General features: G+C 39.9%; 1 protein-coding gene and 1 non-coding gene across 2 annotated transcripts in view; one reads left to right on the plus strand and one right to left on the minus strand.

Annotated features, from left to right (window-relative positions):
- TOP6BL (TOP6B like initiator of meiotic double strand breaks) overlaps nucleotides 1–21,686 on the plus strand; it is a 91,768-nt gene extending 70,082 nt beyond the window's left edge. The window contains exons 11-16 of the mRNA XM_061202128.1: nucleotides 273–394; nucleotides 1,874–1,984; nucleotides 5,528–5,626; nucleotides 17,745–17,820; nucleotides 21,312–21,499; nucleotides 21,599–21,686. Of these exons, the coding sequence (XP_061058111.1) occupies nucleotides 273–394; nucleotides 1,874–1,984; nucleotides 5,528–5,626; nucleotides 17,745–17,820; nucleotides 21,312–21,499; nucleotides 21,599–21,664 (662 nt within the window). The 3' untranslated portion in view covers nucleotides 21,665–21,686. The remainder of the gene's footprint in view (nucleotides 1–272; nucleotides 395–1,873; nucleotides 1,985–5,527; nucleotides 5,627–17,744; nucleotides 17,821–21,311; nucleotides 21,500–21,598) is intronic.
- On the minus strand, nucleotides 8,984–9,056 carry TRNAG-CCC (transfer RNA glycine (anticodon CCC)). Its single transcript has one exon. It is a non-coding gene; the product is annotated as a tRNA-Gly (tRNA).
- Nucleotides 21,687–21,745: the final 59 nt, after the last annotated feature.

Consider the following 21,745-nt stretch of genomic DNA (forward strand, 5'->3'; position numbering starts at 1 on the left):
TTAAACAGGATCCCTCATTTGATTCTTCAAAAATAATGTCATTCTTCACTTTAATTTTAGTGAGCTTTCATTCATTTGTAAGTGGGAATTGGGTAGGTTTGTAAATTGCTGGGGGTTTTTGTCTAAAAAAGTAATTATCTGTGGATAGGCAGAAGTGGCTTCTTTTTTCAAGCGGCCTCTTTCCCATTCTCAGCCCTGACTCACAGCATATGAACAGCAGTCTTGAAGTGGTCATTCTCACTCAAGGTTACCAACATTCTGCCTCCCCTTAGGAGTCCACACTTTGCTCACAACTCATCTCAGTGCCATTCTCACGGAGAGCCACAGTGTGGTGCAAGATTCCATCCAGGTCGCTGTGGACCAGGCCTTGGAGCAGCATCACCAGGCTGTCAAGGTAATAAGAAATTCACAACTCCCTTTCTCCTCTCTCTAAGAAAAAGATAGAGTATATGGCAGACAGGGCCTGAGAGCCCTTCCTCCCTGAATGCCTCTTCCTCTCCTCTTTGGTCATCTGGGCTGATCTTTTTAAAAATATTTATTTATTTATTTGGTTGCACCGGGTCTTAGTTGCGGCATGCATGTGGCATCTAGTTCCCTGGCCAGGGATCGAACCTGGGCCCCCTGCATTGGGAGTGTGGAGTCTTCACCACTGCGCCACCAGGGAAGCCCCCACCTGGGCTGGTCTTATAAACTGCATCTAGCCTAGGAACTCGGGCTTTAAGTTAGATGGGTCACGGTAACCAGCTTGCTTAGTCTTATCTCCTAGTAGGTGAGTTTGAATAAATACGGGCAGAACAGTAGACCAGGGAAAATGACTGATAACATACCTCTTTTCTTTTCTTTTTTTTTGAGTGTGAACAAATTTTATTTTCTTTTTGGAACACGTGACTTACGATGTGAGTGTGTTTTTTCACAAGCAAAATGAGCTTGGTTTTGCCTGCCTGTTAGTTTGTTTTCACCACTCCCATTATACCAGGGGACAGGAAAACATTTATAAAAGAGGAACAGTAAACACTGAACCCAGGACACTATATTCATTCTAGGTAGTTTTACACATTGAAGTATTTTTGTATATTAATTTGTAGTGTCATTAATGTCTTCTTCCCTCTTTCACACATTGAAGTGCTATACTATTGACTATAAGTTCTGGATAAATTGAAAGCACATGCATGCACTTGGCCTGAAAATTTTTTTTATTGAAGTATAGTCGATTTACAACGTTGTGTTAATTACTGCTATACAGCAAAGTGATTCAGTTATACATATATATACATTCTTTTTTTATATTCTCTTTCATTATGGTTTATCATATGATATTGAATATAGTTCTCTGTGCTATACAGGACTTTGTTGTTTATCCATCCTATATATAAAAGCTTACATCAATGCATATCTATCTTATCTATATATTTTCCCTTCCCACACATGTTTCTAGAGCTGCTGTTTCATTAAATCTTACATTCTTCCACCATTTCCTAATCCTTTATAACATCACTTTGTCTTCTTACCTGACTTTTTGAATCTCTCCATCCTGTGTACTTTTGGTAACACATTTCTTACTTCATATGGCCTCCTTTTCAGGGAAAAGACAACTACACTAAAAGAGTAAAGCTTAAAGCTTTTTGTTTTTTAATAGTAAGTGTATCTGTTTTGTTGCTCAGTGTCTTACTACGTGTCTTTTCTGAATGTATCTATGTCAATAAGTCTAAGTGTCCTTTGTATGTCATGATCTCAGTAAGTATTTTTGGTGGAGGGGGAAGAATTTTTGAAATCCTGCTCTGACTAAAATCTTTGGTCGCTTTGTGATTCTCTGAACCAGCAGTTTGGGATTATTATAAACTGCGGTCTCCCCCTTCCTTGTTTTATTCTCTAGGCTCATCAGAAACTACAGGCCTCACTCTCAGTGGCTGTGAATTCCATCATGAGTATCATGACTGGAAGCACAAGCAGCAGCTTCCGAAAGACATGCCTCCACACGCTTCAAGTTAGTAGGAGATTGGGGATGCTTAAAAGTGCCAGGGTTTTAATGACATTCTACTACCTATCTGAGTAATATGTGCAGTGCTCTTAGAAACATTATTTACTTTGATCCTCCTATGATTCTACATAAGTAAGTGTTTTAAGAAATGTTTGTTGAATGGATAGTGATGCGTATACTATTTTATAAATGAGAAAACAAGTTATTTAAAATTTCTGTTTCCTTTTGATCATACAGGTAGTTATAAGCAGAGCTAGGATTAGATCAGTGATTCCCAATTTCTTATTGAAGAATGTTCTATTACCTCATGGCAACAGAATATACTGAAAATGAGCAACCATAAGCATTACATGTGTTTGGCAGTATGGAATAGTGTAACAGGGTTTGGAATCAAAGGCCTGAGTTCAAATTTTGGCTCATTTGTTTACTAGCTAGGTGGACTTAGGCCTGTACTGAACTTCTCTGAGTTTCATCTACAAATTAGAAAAAAATAATAGTACCTCACAGGGTTATTATGAAGTTGAGAGCTAAGTGTGAACCTGCATAACACATTGTAGATTCTTTTTTTTTTTAATGCTAAAGTTTTAAGTTTTAATACATTTCATCTTAAATTGTCTTAAGTAGTATGCAATGGCTAGTATTTTATTTTATTTTATTTTTTTGAATTTTATTTTATTTATTTTTTTAATATAGCAGGTTCTTATTAGTTATCTATTTTATATGTATTAGTGTATATATGTCAATCCCAATCTCCCAGTTCATCCCACCACCACCCCCCCACCCCTGCTTCCCCCGCTTGGTGTCTATACGTTTGTTCTCTACATCTGTGTCTCTATTTCTGCCTTGCAAACTGGTTCATCTGTACCATTTTTCTAGATTCCACATGTATGTGTTAATATACGATATTTGTTTTTCTCTTTCTGACTTACCTCACTCTGTGTGACAGTCTACAAATGACTCAAGTTCATTCCTTTTTATTGCTGAGTAATATTCCATTGTATATATGTACCACATCTTCTTTATCCATTCGTCTGTCGATGGGCATTTAGGTTGCTTCCATGACCTGGCTATTGTAAATCATGCTGCAATGAACACTGGGGTGCAAGTGTCTTTTTGAATTATGGTTTTCTCTGAGTATATGCCCAGTAGTGGGATTGCTGGGTCATATGGTAATTCTATTTTTAGTTTTCTAAGGAACCTCCATACTGTTCTCCATAGTGGCTGTATCAATTTACATTCCCACCAACAGTGCAAGAGGGTTCCCTTTTCTCCACACCCTCTCCAGCATTTGTTGTTTGTAGATTTTCTGATGATGCCCATTCTAACTGGTGTGAGGTGATACCTCATTGTAGTTTTGATTTGCATTTCTCTAATAATTAGTGATGTTGAGCCGCTTTTCATGTGCCTCTTGGCCATCTGTATGTCTTCTTTGGAGAAATGTCTATTTAGGTCTTCTGCCCATTTTTACACATGGTAGATTCTTAATAAATGTTGGTTTTTTTCCGTCCTTCCTTCCAGTGTGTGCTGACCAAATTATCAGAGGGGTAACACATTCTTTCCATGTCACTTCATTTTTTTGTACTTTTTTTTTTGAAAAGATAGTGTAATATACATAAAATTTAAAATAATAACTAATAAACTTTATCACTTAATTTTTGCATATTATCTCATATACATTATACTATATAGTCATAACCAAAGTATCTTATATTCATATATAACTTGACCTTTTCCCCTGTTTCAACAGTCTTAAAATTTGTATTGGTTAACCAATATTCCACTGTATTAGTTTAATCTAATTTAATAAACCATTCCCCTAATGACAGACATTTAAGTTGTTTACATTTTTTCTGCCAACAAATAGTACTTCAGTTAATACCTATATGTGATCGCTTGCTTCTTTTGAATTATTTCCTAGAATAAATTTCTATAAATGGTAATGGGTCAAAATGTATAACACCTTTATAATCTAGTGCATCTTCTCACAGCTTCAACTTTCTGGGTCACGTGGGTAGCACAGTGAAAGTCAGCCCTAACTTTCATACTAACTGGCTATGAGATCTTGGGTGGGTCACTTCTCCTTTGTGAATTTCAGTTGTCTCATCTATAAAATTAGTGTGTTCATCCCCAAGTTCCCCAGGGCTGCTCCTTTATAGTCAGGGGTAGCGCCACAATTTTGGGGGCCCTTGCAAAATGCAAAAAAGGGGGGAAGCAGTAAAGATAGTAAAGTATAAAGCTTTTAAATTTCTTCTGCAGTTTCATTTGACTTGTCTGGTGTTTTTTATTTGCTAGTTAATGTTCTCAGTAAAGAAAAATTAAAATTTTACATTATTTGTATAAATTTTATCATTCATTTTCATTCTGTGTGGTGCCAGTTTTAAATGCAAATATAAGAGCATTTAAGTGGTATGTGGCATTACTGAAATTATGCAATTTATATTTCATTGCTCAAGCATGCATATGTATTTTGTTCTAAATAGAATTATGGAAAGCTGCATGAAACTGTAACTGAGCAGGACCCTATGGGGCCTTTCCTATAGGGGAAGACCCCTCCACCCATGTCCTCTGCTTTAGCTCCTCTGTGAGGTACCTAGATAACACTACATGATGCACATTTCCTGAGTTGTTTTATATATGTTTTAAAAACCCTCACCAAATGGAGGAATCTAACTCCTTGATGACCATGAGCAGTAGCCCCCAGACCTACTGGAGCCTGAAGACTGATAATGTTAACTCCTGTGACACCACCCTGTTACCTCACCATCAACCAATCAGAGAATTGTGCATGAGCTGATCACATAACCTGCGACTCCCTCCTTCACCTGGCCTTTAAAAATACCCCCCTGAAACCCATAAGGGAGTTCAGGTTTTTTGGAGCATTAGCTACCCTGGACTCCTTGTATGGTGCCTTACAGTAAACACTGCACTTTCCTTCATGACATACATACCTACATACATACATACATAAAAATAAAATGAAATGAAATTAGTGTGTTGTATTAGGTGATTACTCTGGCCCCTTTTAACTCTAATATCCTATCAATACAATTCTATACTAAAAAGTAGAGGCTGTTACCCATTCCTTAATGGATGCAAACTAAATTACTGTTCCTTTCCTCCCTGAAAGATTTATCTGGGGAAAAGTTCCTATATCAGCCTTAGTTGTTCAGTAGAACCTTTGCTCTCTTGGAACTTGTTTTAGAGGAGAGCAGTTTATATAACCTCTTCACGAACAGATGGATCTCTGGGGTATTTATCTCCTATAGAGATAGGAGAACAAAGACCTTGTTTGAAAGATCTTGCTTAGGTAACAGAAATTGGAAGATATATAGGAGCCACAACTACCTGTCTCATGTCAAGTATCCCAGACCTTCTTTCTACTTATCCTGTGTCCACAGGAACTAAGGAAACTTCTAATACAACATGAAGGATGTCAGTGGTTTGCCTTTCTATTAGTCTCGATCTCTCCCCATATAAACTTCCTGTGGGTACTTACCCTTTGGTTGCCAGTACTGGAACTCAACATATTCTGTCTCTGGCCCATTTTAGGCAGCTGACACACAGGAATTTGGGACCAAGCTGCATAAATCATTTCATGAGATCACCCAGAACCGATTTCTTCACCACTGCTCACGTGAGGTGAAGCAGGTAAGTGTAAAGTAATAATAGGTACTTTGGTGGAAATCTTCCATATTGATGTATGAGAACCCTGAATACACAATGGGTAGGTGTAGTACTTTAGACTGCACAATCTGAGGTTAGCCTTTTAGCAAGGCAGCCTGTGGTTTAGAAAAACTTTATAGAACATAGTATTACATAGAGGTTAAGAGCATGGTTAGAGATGTCACTTGAATTCCATTTCTGCCACAAACTAGTTGCATGGTATTATTATAGGAGCTATTTATTCCAAGTCTCAGTTTCTTTATCAGTAAAATAAGAATGATGCACACCTAAAATGATCGTTGTGAGGTTTGAATAAGATAATGTAAGTAAACTGCTAAGCACATAGCTACTTTTATGAGGATGATGATATGATGGAATTCCTATGTTTAGTTTTGCCTAATGAAAAACATACTTTTATCTATTTACCTTTTTGGATGCTGGAGATATAGAGTTGCATTAGTTGGGGTCTCTGCCCTCATGGAGGTCAGATAGTTATAGGCTCCTCTAATGAGTGAAGAGAAATCATAGCTGGGAAATTTTATGTATTTCCAGATTCTGGGTGTAGGTAGTAGTAGTGTTTCAGCTGAAGCCCACTTTTCTGGCTCTCTTGGCAACCATCAGCAGGATTGACTTTTCTGGAATTAAAGTGTAAGATGAGTAAATAAAAGAGATTAAGAGGGAAATGATTATACAGTGGCTTCTGGCCAAGATAGAGTAACAAGGACCAGATTTACCCTCCTGCCTGAAATAACCAAAAATCTGGACAATAACAAAAAAAACAACATATGAAACAGTGGTTCTCAAGACATTGGGCCTTAGACAATGGATGGGATAGTCATTCCTGAGAGATGGAAAACAACGAAGTGAGCTCTATGAATGCCCTTGCACACTGCTTAGAGAAAGTACAGAGACTGTGGAACAGGGAGAAGGAATCCAGGCAAAGCCTAGTGGTGTCCCTGAGTTGAACAGATGACGCTAGGAATCCAGGGATGCTAAGGTAGCTTAAGCTTTCAGGGCAGAGTACCAGAGAAGAGAGAGCTGCACAGAGAGAGAATTCTGGAGATCTGCAGAGGCTCCTCTCTCTAGTATTCAGTTGAGTACTGATCAGCTCATTCATGTGAAGAAACCGTCCAGGTAAAGAACCACTCAGAGGATTACAGGGGACAATAGGCAGAGCTTACACAGGGCTGGGAATAGTGCCTATTCCCATCAACCAGAGAGCAAAGTCTTATAATTTACGGAGCATCAGGTAAAATACTAAGAATAGTCTTGCCTCAGAAATGGAAAAAAATTACATCTACAATAAACACTCCTTGGTTCTGCCTAACAAAGCTCAAAAGCAGAAGCAAGGCCTAAAAGGATCAAGTGGTTTCCAAGTAATTCAATGGCATCTCAGAACAAAGTTCAAGAATATTTATAAGAATACAAAAATATCCAGCACCCACCAAGGTAAATTCACACTGCCTTGAATCTAATAAAAAAAATAACAGACATGCTAAGAAGCAGGAAAATACAACCCACAATGAAGAGAAAACTCAATCAATTGATCAATCAGTCAATCCAAACTGATCCAGAACTGACATGGAAGTTAAAATTAGTAGACAAAAAACAGTTATTCTTATAACTGTATTCCATATGTTCAGGAAACTAGAGGAAAGATTGAACATATTCGTAAGAGATGTGGAAGGTATAAAAAAGACCCCAAACAAACTTTAAGGTGAAAACTAATGTCTCTGAGGTGAAAATTATACTGGTTACACCGAATAGTATCAATGGCACATTAGACACTTAAGGAAAAACACATAGTAATAGAAACTATCTGAAATTAAACACAGAGGGGGCTTCCCTGGTGGCTCAGTGATTAAGAATCCACCTGCCAATGCAGGGAACACGGGTTCGATCCCTGTGTGGCCCGTGTGCCACAACTACTGAGCCTGTGCTCTAGAGCCCGTGAGCCACAACTCCTGAGCCTGCATGCCACAACTACTGAAGCCCACGTGCCTAGAGCCCATGTTCTGCAACAAGCGAAGCCACTGCAATGGGAAGCCCGCACACCACAACAAAGAGTAGACCCTGCTCACCGCAACTTGGGAAAGCCTGCGCGCAGCAACGAAGACCCAACACAGCCAAAAATAAACAAACAAACAAATAAATAAGTAAAAATTAAACACAGAGGTTAAAATAATAATAGACTATTGAGCATCTGTGAGTTATAGGACAACTTCACATAGGCTAATACATGTATAATTAGAGAATCTGAAGAAGCAGCAGAGGCAGAAAATATATTTGAAGAAATAATGGCAGAAATTTTTCCAAATTTGATGAAATCTATTAATCGTACAGATCCAAGAATCTCAACAAACTCCAAGCCCAAGAAGCAAAGAAAACTACACCAACGCACATCATAATTAAATTGGTTAAAACCAGTGGTAAAAAGAAATCTTAAAAACAAACAGAGACAAAAAAAAAAACCTTTTTATATAATACAAGGAAACAAAGATAAGGATTACAGCAAGTTTCTCATCAGAAACCGTATAAGCTAGAAGAAAATGGAATAACATCTTTATAGTACTGAAAAAAAACCAAAAACCTGTCAACCTAGAATTCTTTACCCAACAAAAGTATCCTTAAAAACAAATATGAAATGAGGACTTTTTATGACATACAAGAGATGAAAGAATTCATTATCTGCAGATAAGAAATATAAATGTAAAAGAAAAAAAAAAAAAAGAGAAAAAAAAAATGTAAAAGAAGTCCTGCAAGCAGAAGGTGATACCAGATGGAAACCTGGGTCTACACAAAGGAATGAAGAGTACTTAAAATGGTAACTATGTGGATAAATATAAAGACTTTTCTTATTATTTAAATCTCTTTAAAACATAATTAACTTTTTAAAGCAAAAACAGTAATAATGTATTTTGAGGTCTATAACCTATGTTAGAAGTAAAATGTATGACAACAATAGCGCACAGACCAGGAGGAGAGAAATGGAGATGTATAGTTGTAAGGATTTATGCTATCTGTGGAGTGGTATAATATTACTTGAATAAACTGGTAAGTTAAAGATGAAAGGAACCATCAAAATAACACATCAAGGAGTTATACCTAATAATCCAAGAAAGGAGATAAAATGGAATCATAAAAAATATTCAACCCTCAAGAGAATGAGAAGACAAGCCGCAGGCTGGGAGAAGATATTTACAAGACACCTCTGATTAAAGGACTATTATCCAAAATACACAAAGAACTCTTAAAAATCAACAACAAGAAAAAAAAATTTTTTTTTTTAAATATTTATTTATTTGGTTGTGTTGGGTCTTAGCTGTGGCATGTGGGATCTAGTTCCCTGACCAGGGATCGAACCCGGGCCCGCTGCATTGGGAGTGCAGAGTCTTAGCCACTGGACCATCAGGGAAGTCCCCCAATTTTTTTTTTATAGTCATAGATAGATAAGCTTTATTCCAATGTCTACATAAAAATGAGTTGATGTTGAACAGGAAAAGGTTTTTCCAAAGGGTTAAAATTTATCAAACAACAGAACTTGGTCCTTTTCCCTTTAGTTTGTCTCTCAATTCAGTTGGCTGACACATCATTATTAGTATCCACCCTCACTAATCATTTTCACCACACACAATATCTAAAAGTCTTCGGGTGGCACTTCCCATTTCTCTGGAAATCTCTTAAACTGCTTTCAGTTACAAGAGATGGGCAAGGTTTTTATCTGCTCATACTCTACTCCACTGGAGACAAAAACACATCCCTGAATTCTCTCGTTTAAATTGTGGCTGTTGGCAAAGTGTCCAAATGAAGAAGTTAACGCTAACACACAAAGAACACAGTATAATCTCTGTATAATAGTAACTTCGCTTTAACTTTTTCTCATTAAAGAATTACTTTTATTATCTCTCCACAAGGAAGTTATAAAAATTACCTGTAAAAACATTGAAAAGGCTCTTAAAAGTCCTGGAATGAAAAATTCTGAAGTATAAATTATGATACATCGTCTATGATTTGTAAATAAGAATAAAATAAATTCTACAAGCTAGAATTTCTGAATGATTTTGATAGGAATTTACCAGAAGGAGCCAGAACATCAAACCTTAACAATTTCCTATTTTCATCCCAATTGAGTTTTTGAAAAGCTATATAATCTGTTGACAGGCACAATCCACACAGGAACTTGCTGCTGCCACTAATGATGAAGTCAATCTGAAGGACAGAGATTTGTATGCTGGATGCGCCAGGCTCTTCCATGCAACTGATTGAAGTGGTCGTCTCTTATTTTTTCCCTTATGTTTTAAATAAAAGTAAATATACATATGGTAAAAAATTTAAATGGTACAGATCTAGAAAAGATGGTCCACGTCATATGTCATCAGGGAAATGTAAATTAAAACAACAATGAGATATCACTACACACTTACCAGAAGGGCCAACATCCAAATGCTGGAAAAGATGTGGAACAACAGGAACTCTCATTTATTGCTGGTGGGCATGCAAAATAGTACAGCTACTTTGGAAGACAGTTTGGCAGTTTTGTATAAAACTAAACATACTCTTACCATGTGATCCAGTAATCATGCTCCTTGGTATTTACCCAAAGGAGTTACAACTTATGTCCACACAAAAACTTGTACACAGATGTTTACAGCAGCCTTCTTCATAATTGCCAAAACTTGGAAGCAACCAAGATATCCATCAGTAGGTGAATGGATAAATAAACTGTGGTACATGCAGACAATGGAATATTATTCAGCGCTGAAAAAGAAATGAGCTATCATGCCATGAAAAGATATGAGGAAACTTAAATGCTTATAAGTAAGTAAAAGGAAGCCAACCTGAAAAGGCAGCATACTATATGATTCCAAATACAGTGAAAAAGGCAAAACTCTGTGGAGACAGTAAAAAAAAATCAGTGGTTGTCAGGGGTTAGGAGGAAAGGAGGAATGAATAGGGGGAGAACAGAGGACTTTTAAGGCAGTGAAATTATTCTATATGATAGTATAATGGTAGATATGTGTCATTATACATCTGTTTGAACCCACAAAATATACACCAGGAGTGAACCCTAACATAAACTATGAAATTTGGATGATAATGATATGTCAGTGTAGGTTCATCAATTGTAACAAATGTACCATTCCAGTGGGGGATGTTGATAATGGGAGAGGCATCAGTGGGGACAGAGGGAATATGGGAGATCTCTCTATCTTCTGCTCAATTTTGCTATGAACTTAAAACTGCTCTAGAAAATAATCTATCAAAAAATACTCAATCTAAAAGAAGAAGATGAAAAAGAAAAGGGAACAAAGAACAGATGAGACAAATAGAAAACAATTAGTAAGATGATATATTTAAACCCAGCCATATCAATTATCATATTAAATATAGTCTAAACAACCCAATTAAAAGGCAGAGATTGTTAGATTGAATAAAAAGCCAACTATATGCTGCCTACAAGAATCCCACTTTAAATATAAAGACAGAAATGGATTAAAAGTAAAAGAATAGAAAAAAGATATACCATGCTTACACTAATAAAAAGAGAGCTGGAGAGGGTATATTATCAGACAAAGTAGAATTCAGAGCAAAGAATATTACTAGGGATAAAGAGGGTTACTTCATAATGATGAATATAATGCAGTGAGTACAATGAACACAATAGCTCTAAACAGTCATAAAACTTTTTAGAGAGTTTTTAAATGCATGAAGCAAAATTAATAGAACTCTAAGGAGAAATAAAGTCCACAATTATATTGGGAGATAGCGACATACCTCTCTCAGTAATTTGTAGAACAAGTAGACAGAAAAATCAGTAAGTTTGGGGACTTCCCTGGTGGCGCAGTGGTTAAGAATCCGCCTGCCGATGCAGGGGACACGGGTTCGATCCCTGGTCCCGGAAGATCCCCCATGCTGTGGGGCAACTAAGCCCGTGCACCACAACTACTGAGCCTGCACGCTAGAGCCCGCAAGCCACAACTACTGAGCCCACGTGCTGCAGCTACTGAAGCCCGCGCACCCAGAGCCCTTGCTCTGCAACAAGAGAAGCCACCACAATCAGAAGCCCGCGCACCACAATGAAGAGTAGCCCCGCCTCGCCACAACTAGAGAAAAAGCCCGTGCGCAGCAACGAAGACCCAACGCAGCCAAAAAAAAAAAAAAAATTAGTAAGTTTGTAGAAGTCTCAAATAACACTATGAATTAACTTTACCTAACTGATATTTATAAAATACTCTGCCCAACCACAGTAGACTATACATTATTTTTAAGTATGCAAGGGACATATAGCAAGATAGACCATATTCTGAGCCATTAAATACATCTCAATAAATTTTAAAGGATCTGAGTCATATAAAGTATGTTTTTGACCACAATAGAATTATTATATTTTATTATAATCAAATCAATAAGAAAAAGATATCTGGAAAACTCCAAATATTTGGAAACTAGATAACACACTTATAAATAACCTATGGGTCAAACACAAAATCAAAAGAGAAAGTAGAAAATATTTTAATTTAATTAAAATGGAAGTACATGTTATCAAAATTTGTGAGACATAGCTAATGCAGTACTTAGAGAGGAAAATACCTGTGTTAGAAAAGAAAAAGGTCTCAGGACTTCCCTGGCGGTTCAGTGGTTAAGACTCCATGTTTCCACTGCAGGGGGTAGGGGTTTGATCCCTGATTGGGGAACTAAGGTCCCACATGCCATGTGGTGCGGCCAGAAAGAAAAAGATAAAGAAAAAGGTCTTAAATCAATGACCTCAGCTTCCAACTTCACTAGAATAAGAAGAGCAAATTAAACATAAACAGAAGTATGAAATAATAAAGATCAGAGTGGAAGTCAGTAAAATAGAAAAACAATAGAGAAAAAAAATCAATGAAACATAAAGGTGGTTCATTGAGAAAAGATTAATAAGAGAAGACACAAATTGCCACTAATATCAGAAATTAGAGAGGTGGCATCAGATATTAAAAGGATTATCGGGGAATATTATGAACACTGCACTAAATTTGACAATTTAGATTAAATGGAAAATTCCTTGAAAGACATAAATTACCAAAGTTCACTCAAGAAGAAATAGCTCCATATACCTGGTGGTTTTATACTATTAAAGAAGTTGAACTTTTAGTTAAAAATCTTACCATCATGTTCAGATTATTTTAAAACTCTCAAACCTCAATAATAAGAAAACAAACAACCCAATTTTTTTAATTGGCAAAAGATTTGAACACACAGTTTACAAAAGAAGATATACAAACAGCAAATAAACATACAAAAACATGGGGACTTCCCTGGTGGCGCAATGGTTAAGAATCACCTGCCAATGCAGGGGACATGGGTTTGAGCCCTGGTCCCGGAAGATCCCACATGCCGTGGAGCAACTAAGCCCGCGTGCCACAGCTATTGAAGTCCGCGCGCCTAGAGCCCGTGCTCTGCAACAAGAGAAGCCACCGCAATGAGAAGCCCGCGCACCGCAACGAAGAGTAGCCCCCGCTCACTGCAATTAGAGAAAGCCCACGCGCAGCAATGAAGACCCAATGCAGCCAAAAAAAATAAATAAAATTAATTAATTTTTAAAAACATACAAAAATATGCTCAACATTATTAGTCATTAGGGAAGTGCAAATCAAAACCACAATGAAATAATATTTCACACCTACTTGGAATAAAAAGACTGACCATACCAGGTGTTTGCAAGGATGTGCAGGAACTGGAACTCTTATACTCTATATGTAGGAATAAAAAATGATACAACCACTTTGGAGAACAGTTTTGCAGTTTCTTAAAAAGTTAAATATACACCTATCTCACGACCTAGCCATTCTACTTCTAGGTATTTACCCAAGAGAAGTGAAAGCATATACCACACAAAAATGTATACGCCAATGTTCATGGCACATCTACCATATTTGTAATAGCCAGAAACTGGAAACAACCCAGTATCAACAGGTAAATGAATGAACACACTGTGGCATATCCATTCAGTGGAATACTACTCAGCAATAAAAGGAGTGAACTGTTGATACACACAGTAGGATGGATGAATCTCTAAATAATCATGCTGAATGAAAAAATGTGGAAATACAAGAGTACATACTGCTTGACTGAATTTATAACAGTTCTATAAAATGACAATTACTCTGTAGTTACAGATCAGTGGTTGCTTGAAGACGGGAGGCATAGGAGTTGGAGGGAGTGGAGGAGTTATGAAGGGCAAAAGAAACTTTTGAGGGTGATGGATATGCTGGTTATCTTGATGGTTTCACAAGTATGTACATTTGCCAAAACTTATCAAATTGTACATTTTATAAAGATGCAATTCATTATATGTATGCAAGTTATATCTCAATAAAGTTGCTATAAAAATTACAGACACTGTTTCTGAGAGACACCTCTTCTGCCTCTTTCCTACTTCTGTTTGCCTGATCAGATGGGGAGGTTTGGGTACCTAGTCACCCGAGGATCACAGCATCTCACGGATTTGCCCACTCTCCTCTGCTTTGTAGCAGTGAAGCCCCTATAAATACTCCCTTCACCGCACTGTTTTCTTCATGGCTGCACTACCTTCTAGGAAGCACCTTCCTAGGAATGCATCTGCTGTTCCTTTCAACTGGCTCACTGCAAACGCTCTTGCTGTTTCCCTTCAGCTCGGGAAGCTGCTGCCCACAACTTGAGCGAATAGGTAAAAGCTAATACCCATTGTATCAGTTACCCGTGGATGTTGTAACAAATTACCACAAATTTGGTAGCTTAAAAACAAAAGAAATTTATTATCTCAGAGTTCTGGAGTCCAGAAGTCTGAAATCAAGGTGTTGGCAGGGTCACACTCCCTCCAAAGGCTCTAGAGGAGAATCCTTCCTTACCCCTTCCAGCTCTGGTGGCCCCAGATGTTCCTTGACTTGTGGCCACATGACTCCAGTCTCTGCCTCCATCTTCACATGGCCATTCCCCTTTGTCTCTCAGGTCTCCCTCTGCCTTTCTCTTACAAGGACACCTGTCATTGGATTTAGGGCCCCCTCTAAATCCACAATGATCTTATCTTGAGATCCTTAATTACATCTGCAAAGACCCTTTGCACATTCACAGGTACTAGTGGTTAAGACTTGGACATATCTTTTGGGGGGCTACTATTCAATTCACTACAGCCATCTATATCTTCAAATTTCTAGGGATAGGTCAAGGGTAAGGCATGTGGCATTATCATAGGACCTGAGATATATGGGCAGGATCTACGAGTGTTTCAGCCTGTGAAGTCCTTTTGCTTGGGCCTCTCTGATATCCCAGTGAGATCTGAAAAGGAAATGATCTGACCTCCTTTGCCCCACTGTATTGCTATAGTGATGGCCCATAGCCTCAGGGCCATTCACAGCCCAGTAAATTTGGCAGATGGCTGGCTAGTCTTACGCAGTAGTCATAGGGCTTGGAAGGAAGGAACATTTATTGAATCCCTAATCTGTGCCAAGATTTCCACTTTAATCTCTACAAAAATCCTATGAGGTAGGTTGTAGATTTCCCATTTTATAGATGAAGAAACTGGTTAGAGAACTTTTCTAATTTGCCCAGAATCACAGCAGGCAAGGCTAGGATTTATAATGAGGTCTTCTGGATCCGAAGCCTAGTAACATTTTTGCCATATAGGACTGGATCACAAGCCCAGGGAAGATGAGTGACCAAACCCATACTTCTCTACTCAAGATCATAACCGTTTCCCTCGGATAATGGCCATTTAGTGATTAGTAACTTGTTAGTGGCACACGACTGGCACCCAGTGGCTATAGCTAAAAACTACAAGATTAATGATGATAGGTCCAATTCTTTTACCTCTGCACCAGTCCCTCAGTTTCCATTTCTAAACAGGTAAAGTAGAATAGCTGACCTCGAGTAATATTGAATAAAACCATCTATGGCTATTATATAGTTTATGGAGAAATGAAAGAAATGAGAGAATATTTAGTGTTTTATAGAATATATTCATGGAAAGGTCGTGCCAGGAGTGGAGATTTTAAGCCTTGGTGTTGGAACAGAGGACAGTGGGCCATGAAGACAAGATAGTAATCCTGGACTTACTGTCACATTTGAGTGTAGGGACTAAAAACTTAAACCCAGAGTAAGCAGGAGCAGTAGCATGGAGGCAGCTTCTTAAGGAAAGGTATTGTTTCGCAGGTGGTAGACCAGAATTAAATGTCTCAAAGAGTGTTAAACTCAAGGAGGTCTATCCTGAGGATAGGGCTGTCTCATCTGGGGGACCTGATGAGAATGGAAGGTGTGCAAGGCTCTCCTAGGACTCAGAGATTTATATCTGAATGTAGGTATTTCCTTGGGTAAATGTTTATTACATGAGATTTCTAGGCTGGAGTGAAGTAAAAGAATAAGCTTTTTCTCAAAGAAGAAAAAAGATGTTTGGAAATTTTCCTAATACTGTTTCTTTTTTCACACCTTTAGGGCCATCTTTACCTCTTCTATGTTTCTTGGAATATAATTACTTAGAAACTGAAACTTGCCTTGGTAAACAACATATGATAGAATACATTTTTTATTGAGTTATAATTCACATAACATAAAATTTACCACTGTAAATTTACAATTCAGTGGTTTTAAGTATATTCACTGTGGTTTGCAACCATCACCAGTAAATTCCAGAACATCTCCATCACGCCAAAGAAAAAAACCTTGTACCTAATTTGCAGTCAGTCCCAATTCTCCTATCTCCTGTCCCCTGGCAACCACTAATTTACTTTTCCTCTCAGTGGATTTGCCTATACTGGATATTTCATATAAATGGAATCATACAATAAGTGGATTTTTGTGTCTGGCTTCTTTCACTTAGCATGTTTTCAAGGTTCATCCATGTTGTAACAGGTAACAGTACATTCCTTTTTATGGTTGAGTAATAGTCCATTGTATGGATATATACCACATTTTTTAATCCATCCATCAGGTGATAGACATGTTATTTCCACTTTTTGGCTATTATGAATAATGCTGATGTAAACATTTTTGTGTGTGCGGACATCTGTTTGTAATTCTCTTTGGTGTACAGCTAGGGGCAGAATTGCTGGGTCATATGGTAACTCAAACTGTTTTCCAAACTGGCTGCATTATTTTACTTTCCCACCAGCACTGTGTAATGGTTCCAGTTTTTCCACATCCCCATCCACAGTTGTTATTATCTATTATTATTACTACCATCCCAGTGGGTATAAAGTGGTATCTCATAGTGGCTTTGATTTGCATATCCCTAATGAATAATGATGTTGAGCATCTTTTCATGTGCTTATTGGCCATTTATATCTCTTCTTTGGAGAAATGTCTATTCAAATTCTTTGTCAAACCCATTTTTTTATTGGGTTGTTATTTTAAAGTTGAACTATGAGTTCTTTATTCTGGATACAAGTCCCTTATCAGATATGATTTCCAAATATTTTCTCCCATTCTTGTGGGTTGACTTTTCACTTTCATTTAAGTGTCCCTTGAAGCACAAAAGTTTTTAATTTTGATGAAGAGGATATCTATTTTTATATACTTGTATTGAAAAACAAGGAGCTGGGAGGATTGGGTTCTGACCTTTGTTTCTCTGTCCAAATTGAACCAAATAGCAGGGCTTTGAAAGGCTACACAAGACTACAAAATGTGCCCTGTGGCTTCCCATGTTTGACCTCAGTCAGTCATTTGTTGAGCACTTACCCTGTGTAAGGCACTATGGTAGCTGTAAAAGAGATACAGGCATGATGAACCTTACAAGGAATTTAAGATGTAGAAAATGGACATAAATACATAAATTGATGAAAAGGGGCATGCAATGCATACTTAAGAGCCCAAGGAATGGAGCAGACAGTACATGAGTGACCGGAGTTCAGAAAAGCTAGCAAATGCCCGGAATGTCTGGAGTGAACTGCAAAGGCTCCAAAAGAAGAAGGAAGTCTTGAAAGTTGGGGGCTGGGCAGGGGGGTTCACATGAGCCAGGAGGAAGTAAGAGGGGGTTCCAGGTGAAGGAGGAAAGCCCTGTGAGGTCAACAAAGCCACCAGGCACGTGATCTCACTGGGGCTTGTTCATGCTTCTGCAAAACTCACTTAGGACTTCTAATTTTTTAAGCAGCTGCTCCCAGAGAAAAACAATGCAGAGCAGAGCACAGAGGATGCACATGAGAACAGCAGCCTGGAGCTCCTTGCAGGTAAGGTTTCAGCTTTTCAGGTGAGCCCTGGATCAAAGCTGGGAAGTAAAAGATGTGACTTCAAACTTTCAGACAGCACCTTACACCACAGCAATGTTCTTCTGGGATTTGGTTGGCTCCCACCACCACTCTGGGTATTCTGGGGCAGCAGGAGGCATTCCCTTACAAAAGCTGGTACGATAGGACTAGAAATTTCTCACAGTTTGTGCAGTTAGATAGCTGCACATGATGGGACAGGGTCCTGAATTCAGTTGGTTCCTTCAATGTTTTCATCATTATAGTGTTGCTACTGTGGCTGTCCTTGGTTTTGGTTACTACTGTGTTTGGGGCTCCGGAGTCTGCTCCTGGATGCAGACACCACCTCAACCTTGATAAATGTTACGGGGAGGTGCCAGTGTGTGTAATGTGATGGTGATTATATTGTCTTTTCCCCTCCCTCCAACACTTAAAACAGCCTTCAGGGCCTGCAGGAGCAGGTGTGTATGTCTGAAAATAATCATAGCCACTGGTGCTTGAACTGGTATGGTGCAGGTGCCAGGCACTAGTCCGAGATTTGAAAGTGTATTAATGCTCTTAATTCTCAAAACAATACTATGGTACTATTATTATCCTCATTTTACAGATGAGGAAACGGAGGCCCAGAGATGTCAATAAACTTACCTGAGGTCACACAGCTAGTAAACGACAGAGCCAGAATTCAAACCCAGGCAGTCTGGCTCTGGTCTATCTCTAACAGAGCCAAGCTGGTGGGGATGCACTGTCGGACCAAACAATGCCTGGGCTTGAGGGAATTTGGGGACTGCTTTCAGCACTGTGCTTTGTTGGTAAAATTCCTCGTTCCAGGGTAACAGCTACAACATACTGCATGGTGCCTGTGCTTAGGCCTAAGATGTGTTTCTGAATCATTCTGTCATTTAAACTGTATTTTAAATGTTGTGGGGGCTGTTCCTCCTGAAAAGAACCCTGCAGCGAAGGCTGGTACAAAGCCAAGAATCTATCATTTAGATTCGGAGATTTAGAAGAATGGAAGCGTATCATATAGCACAATTCAGTATTCACCACATATGATTCAGTATTTATGTAGTGAAAAGACAAAAGAATAAGTACTTTCCTTAGAAGAAAAAAATTAACATTTAATTCAGCACCTTCCGTGGACCCAGGGAGATGCTAGGCTCTTCCAGTGACCACTTTCACAGTGACCCTTTGGGGTGGGTAGCATTGGCCCCCTCTCACAAGAGACAACCCAGGTTCAGAGATCGGGTAGAGCACTTAGCAGGAGGAGGATCTGAACTCCTGCTGCCTCTAAAGCCCATGCTTTTTCTACAATGCAACATAAGCCTTAAAATCTAGGTGTTTATGATCTGGTGGACTGCCCCCTAGAAGAGTGTTTGAGCTGCTCTGCCTTACAGAGCTGCAACTCTAGTTGCCATCAGTCCTATGTTCCACATGGGCAGCTACACTGAAGAAAATCACTAAGTGTGTGATGCCACTGTACACCTGTGGTCCATTCCCTGAGGAGCCTTCAGTTTGTCAATTCTTTCCATTGTCTTCCTGGTCTTCTCCTCAGTGGCCACTCCATTCTTTTAAAAAACTACCAAGCCTCGTCCTCCTGATTTAGCCTCCTACTTCACTTACTAATCTCTTTTTTCAGTAAACTCAACCAGTTTGTACTCCCCCCACTGCCAGAACCTTATCAGCATAGGGACTCACCTCCTCCAGGCTCAGGGGTGGCATTATCCTTACTTCTTTCTTGGTAGCACGTTATCATTTCTGCACCTTCAACTTCTTTTCTGAGTTCCTTTCCCTCAGGAGGTCCATCTTCAAAAGGATATCTCCCATGATCTTGAACTTCTCCCACCTATCTCTCTCCATCACATCTCAATCAAGGTTCTCAAAAAAGCAAGCTACACTGTTTCCCTCTCTTTCTTTCATTCTCTCCCTAACCCAGGGCACTTGCTTTCTCTGTGGCCTCTGAACTGCAAAGTCTCTTGTTTGGGAAGGTCTCTTAATTACCAAATTGATGACTGGGCATTTATCTTTATCACACCTGGACTATTTGCAGAGCTTGGCCCTGTGAGACTAGGACTCACCAGGTTATCCCCATCTCTTATCTTCTCTCTTCGACTAGCTTCCTCTGGCCACCCCCAAACAGTGCTCATACTGCACTCCCTCCCTAGCTGCTCTCTGCCATCCCAGGCGTTGACCCCTGCCTCTGGGCAGAAGACTCCTCAGCTGGTATGACCATTCCAGGTCTCTCCTGAGTGTTAGGTGGGAGATATATCTGCTCACTAGGCTGCTCCATATGGCGGTCCCACTGGTACCTTAATTTCCTTTCTCCTGATATCTTGCCCTCTGCACACACACCCAAGATCAGCTCTTCTTTCTTCAGTCTCTGTCATGATTAATAGCACAACCTATCCAGTTTTTCACATCTGAAACCTGAGATTCGTTTGAGATGCCCCCCATTCTAATGTTTCATATCCAGTCTACCACCAAGGCTTGTCGATTTGGGCTTATGAATACTTCTGACTCCTCCATCCCTGCTGCCTTCACTTCTGGGCTCTTGAGGTCTTCCCTCTTCTAAGTTGACTGTAAGCCAAACCTTTGACGAATGATTGTTCTGAAATACAAAATTAACAATATATCTCCAGTGTTTAAAAACTCTTCACTGCCTTCCTGTTTCCTACAGATAAAAATCCATTTCTTAGCCTTCTCTGATTTCCACTAACCCATTCAGATTCATCTCCTTGGACCCCCACCTTGCATTTTATGTGGGATACTGTTTAATGCCTTTGGGTGTTTGCTTAACCCTTTCAGCCTGTTAATCCTTTCCTCTGCCTTGTCAGTCCGGTGTATTACTCTTCATCCTTCAAAACCCATCTCAGACATCTCAAGGAAACCATTTTTCACTTACAGAGATGGTTAACAGCTTCTTTGTTTTACCCCTGGACTTTGTACACACTTATGCATCGTTCCTAGCATCTGCGAGCTTCACCCAGGGAACAGCTCATTGATCTACATTCCCAGGACGTGCTCAGGAAGAACCTATAGATCAAAACTTACTTTAAGTTTGCACTGCCTAATGCAGCGTGCGCAACAAAGGGGGAAGAGAGGTGAGGCCGGCTTTCTGGCAGGGGAATCATAGCTTGGCAGGGAGGGAGGAGCTGGATGGTGCAGACTCTACGAAGAATCTGTGTTAAGTGACCAAGTGGGCGCAAGCCCCAAGTGAGGGCTTGGTTCAGTCCCAGATGCCTCTTCCCAGGCCCAGCTCAGTGGCTACAGGGAGACCCCGAAGCCATTGTGCAGCCTCAGTCTGACCCTGAAGACCCGGAGCTGCCGGGTTTTGATCCGGACAGGACCAGATGAAAGGGTCCTGAGGTGGGAGGGCTAAGAGAGCCGGACTCCAGCTCCTCTCTTTCTCCCACGTTTCCCCCAAGGGTCGTCCTCGCACAGAACATGGGAGTAAGATGAGCGGGCTTGTTTTCTCCTAGGGACCAGCGGGCAAGTAGAAAACAAGAGTCTCAAAAGAGGCAGCCTCTGCCAAGGAGTGGAGGAGACGCGGGCTTTCCGCTCCCCTCGGGCCCTGAACCCGTCAGAGGCCGCCTTGGGCCGCGCGGAACCCACCGCGGCTCCCCTGACCCCTAGCAGAAACAGGACGGGCCCCAGGAGCGGCCTGGAGGTAACCGGGCTAAGGCCGCGCAGGGGAGGGCGCGGCGGGAGGGCGGGGACCCGGCCGCTGCCGAGGGGTCCTCACCCCGGGCCCCCTTTCCTTCCGCAGGACGCGCTGTGGCTGCAGGAAATCTCCAATCTGTCAGAGTGGCTGAGTCCCGGCTCTGCGTCCTGAACCGGGCCCCCTCCCGCCGCCTCTACGTCGGCCCCGCCGCTGCCGGGGCCGCATGTTGTCTGTAGTTCAATAAACCTGCTC

Source organism: Eubalaena glacialis, chromosome 10 (assembly GCF_028564815.1).
Source record: "Eubalaena glacialis isolate mEubGla1 chromosome 10, mEubGla1.1.hap2.+ XY, whole genome shotgun sequence".
Lineage (NCBI taxonomy): Eukaryota > Metazoa > Chordata > Mammalia > Artiodactyla > Balaenidae > Eubalaena > Eubalaena glacialis.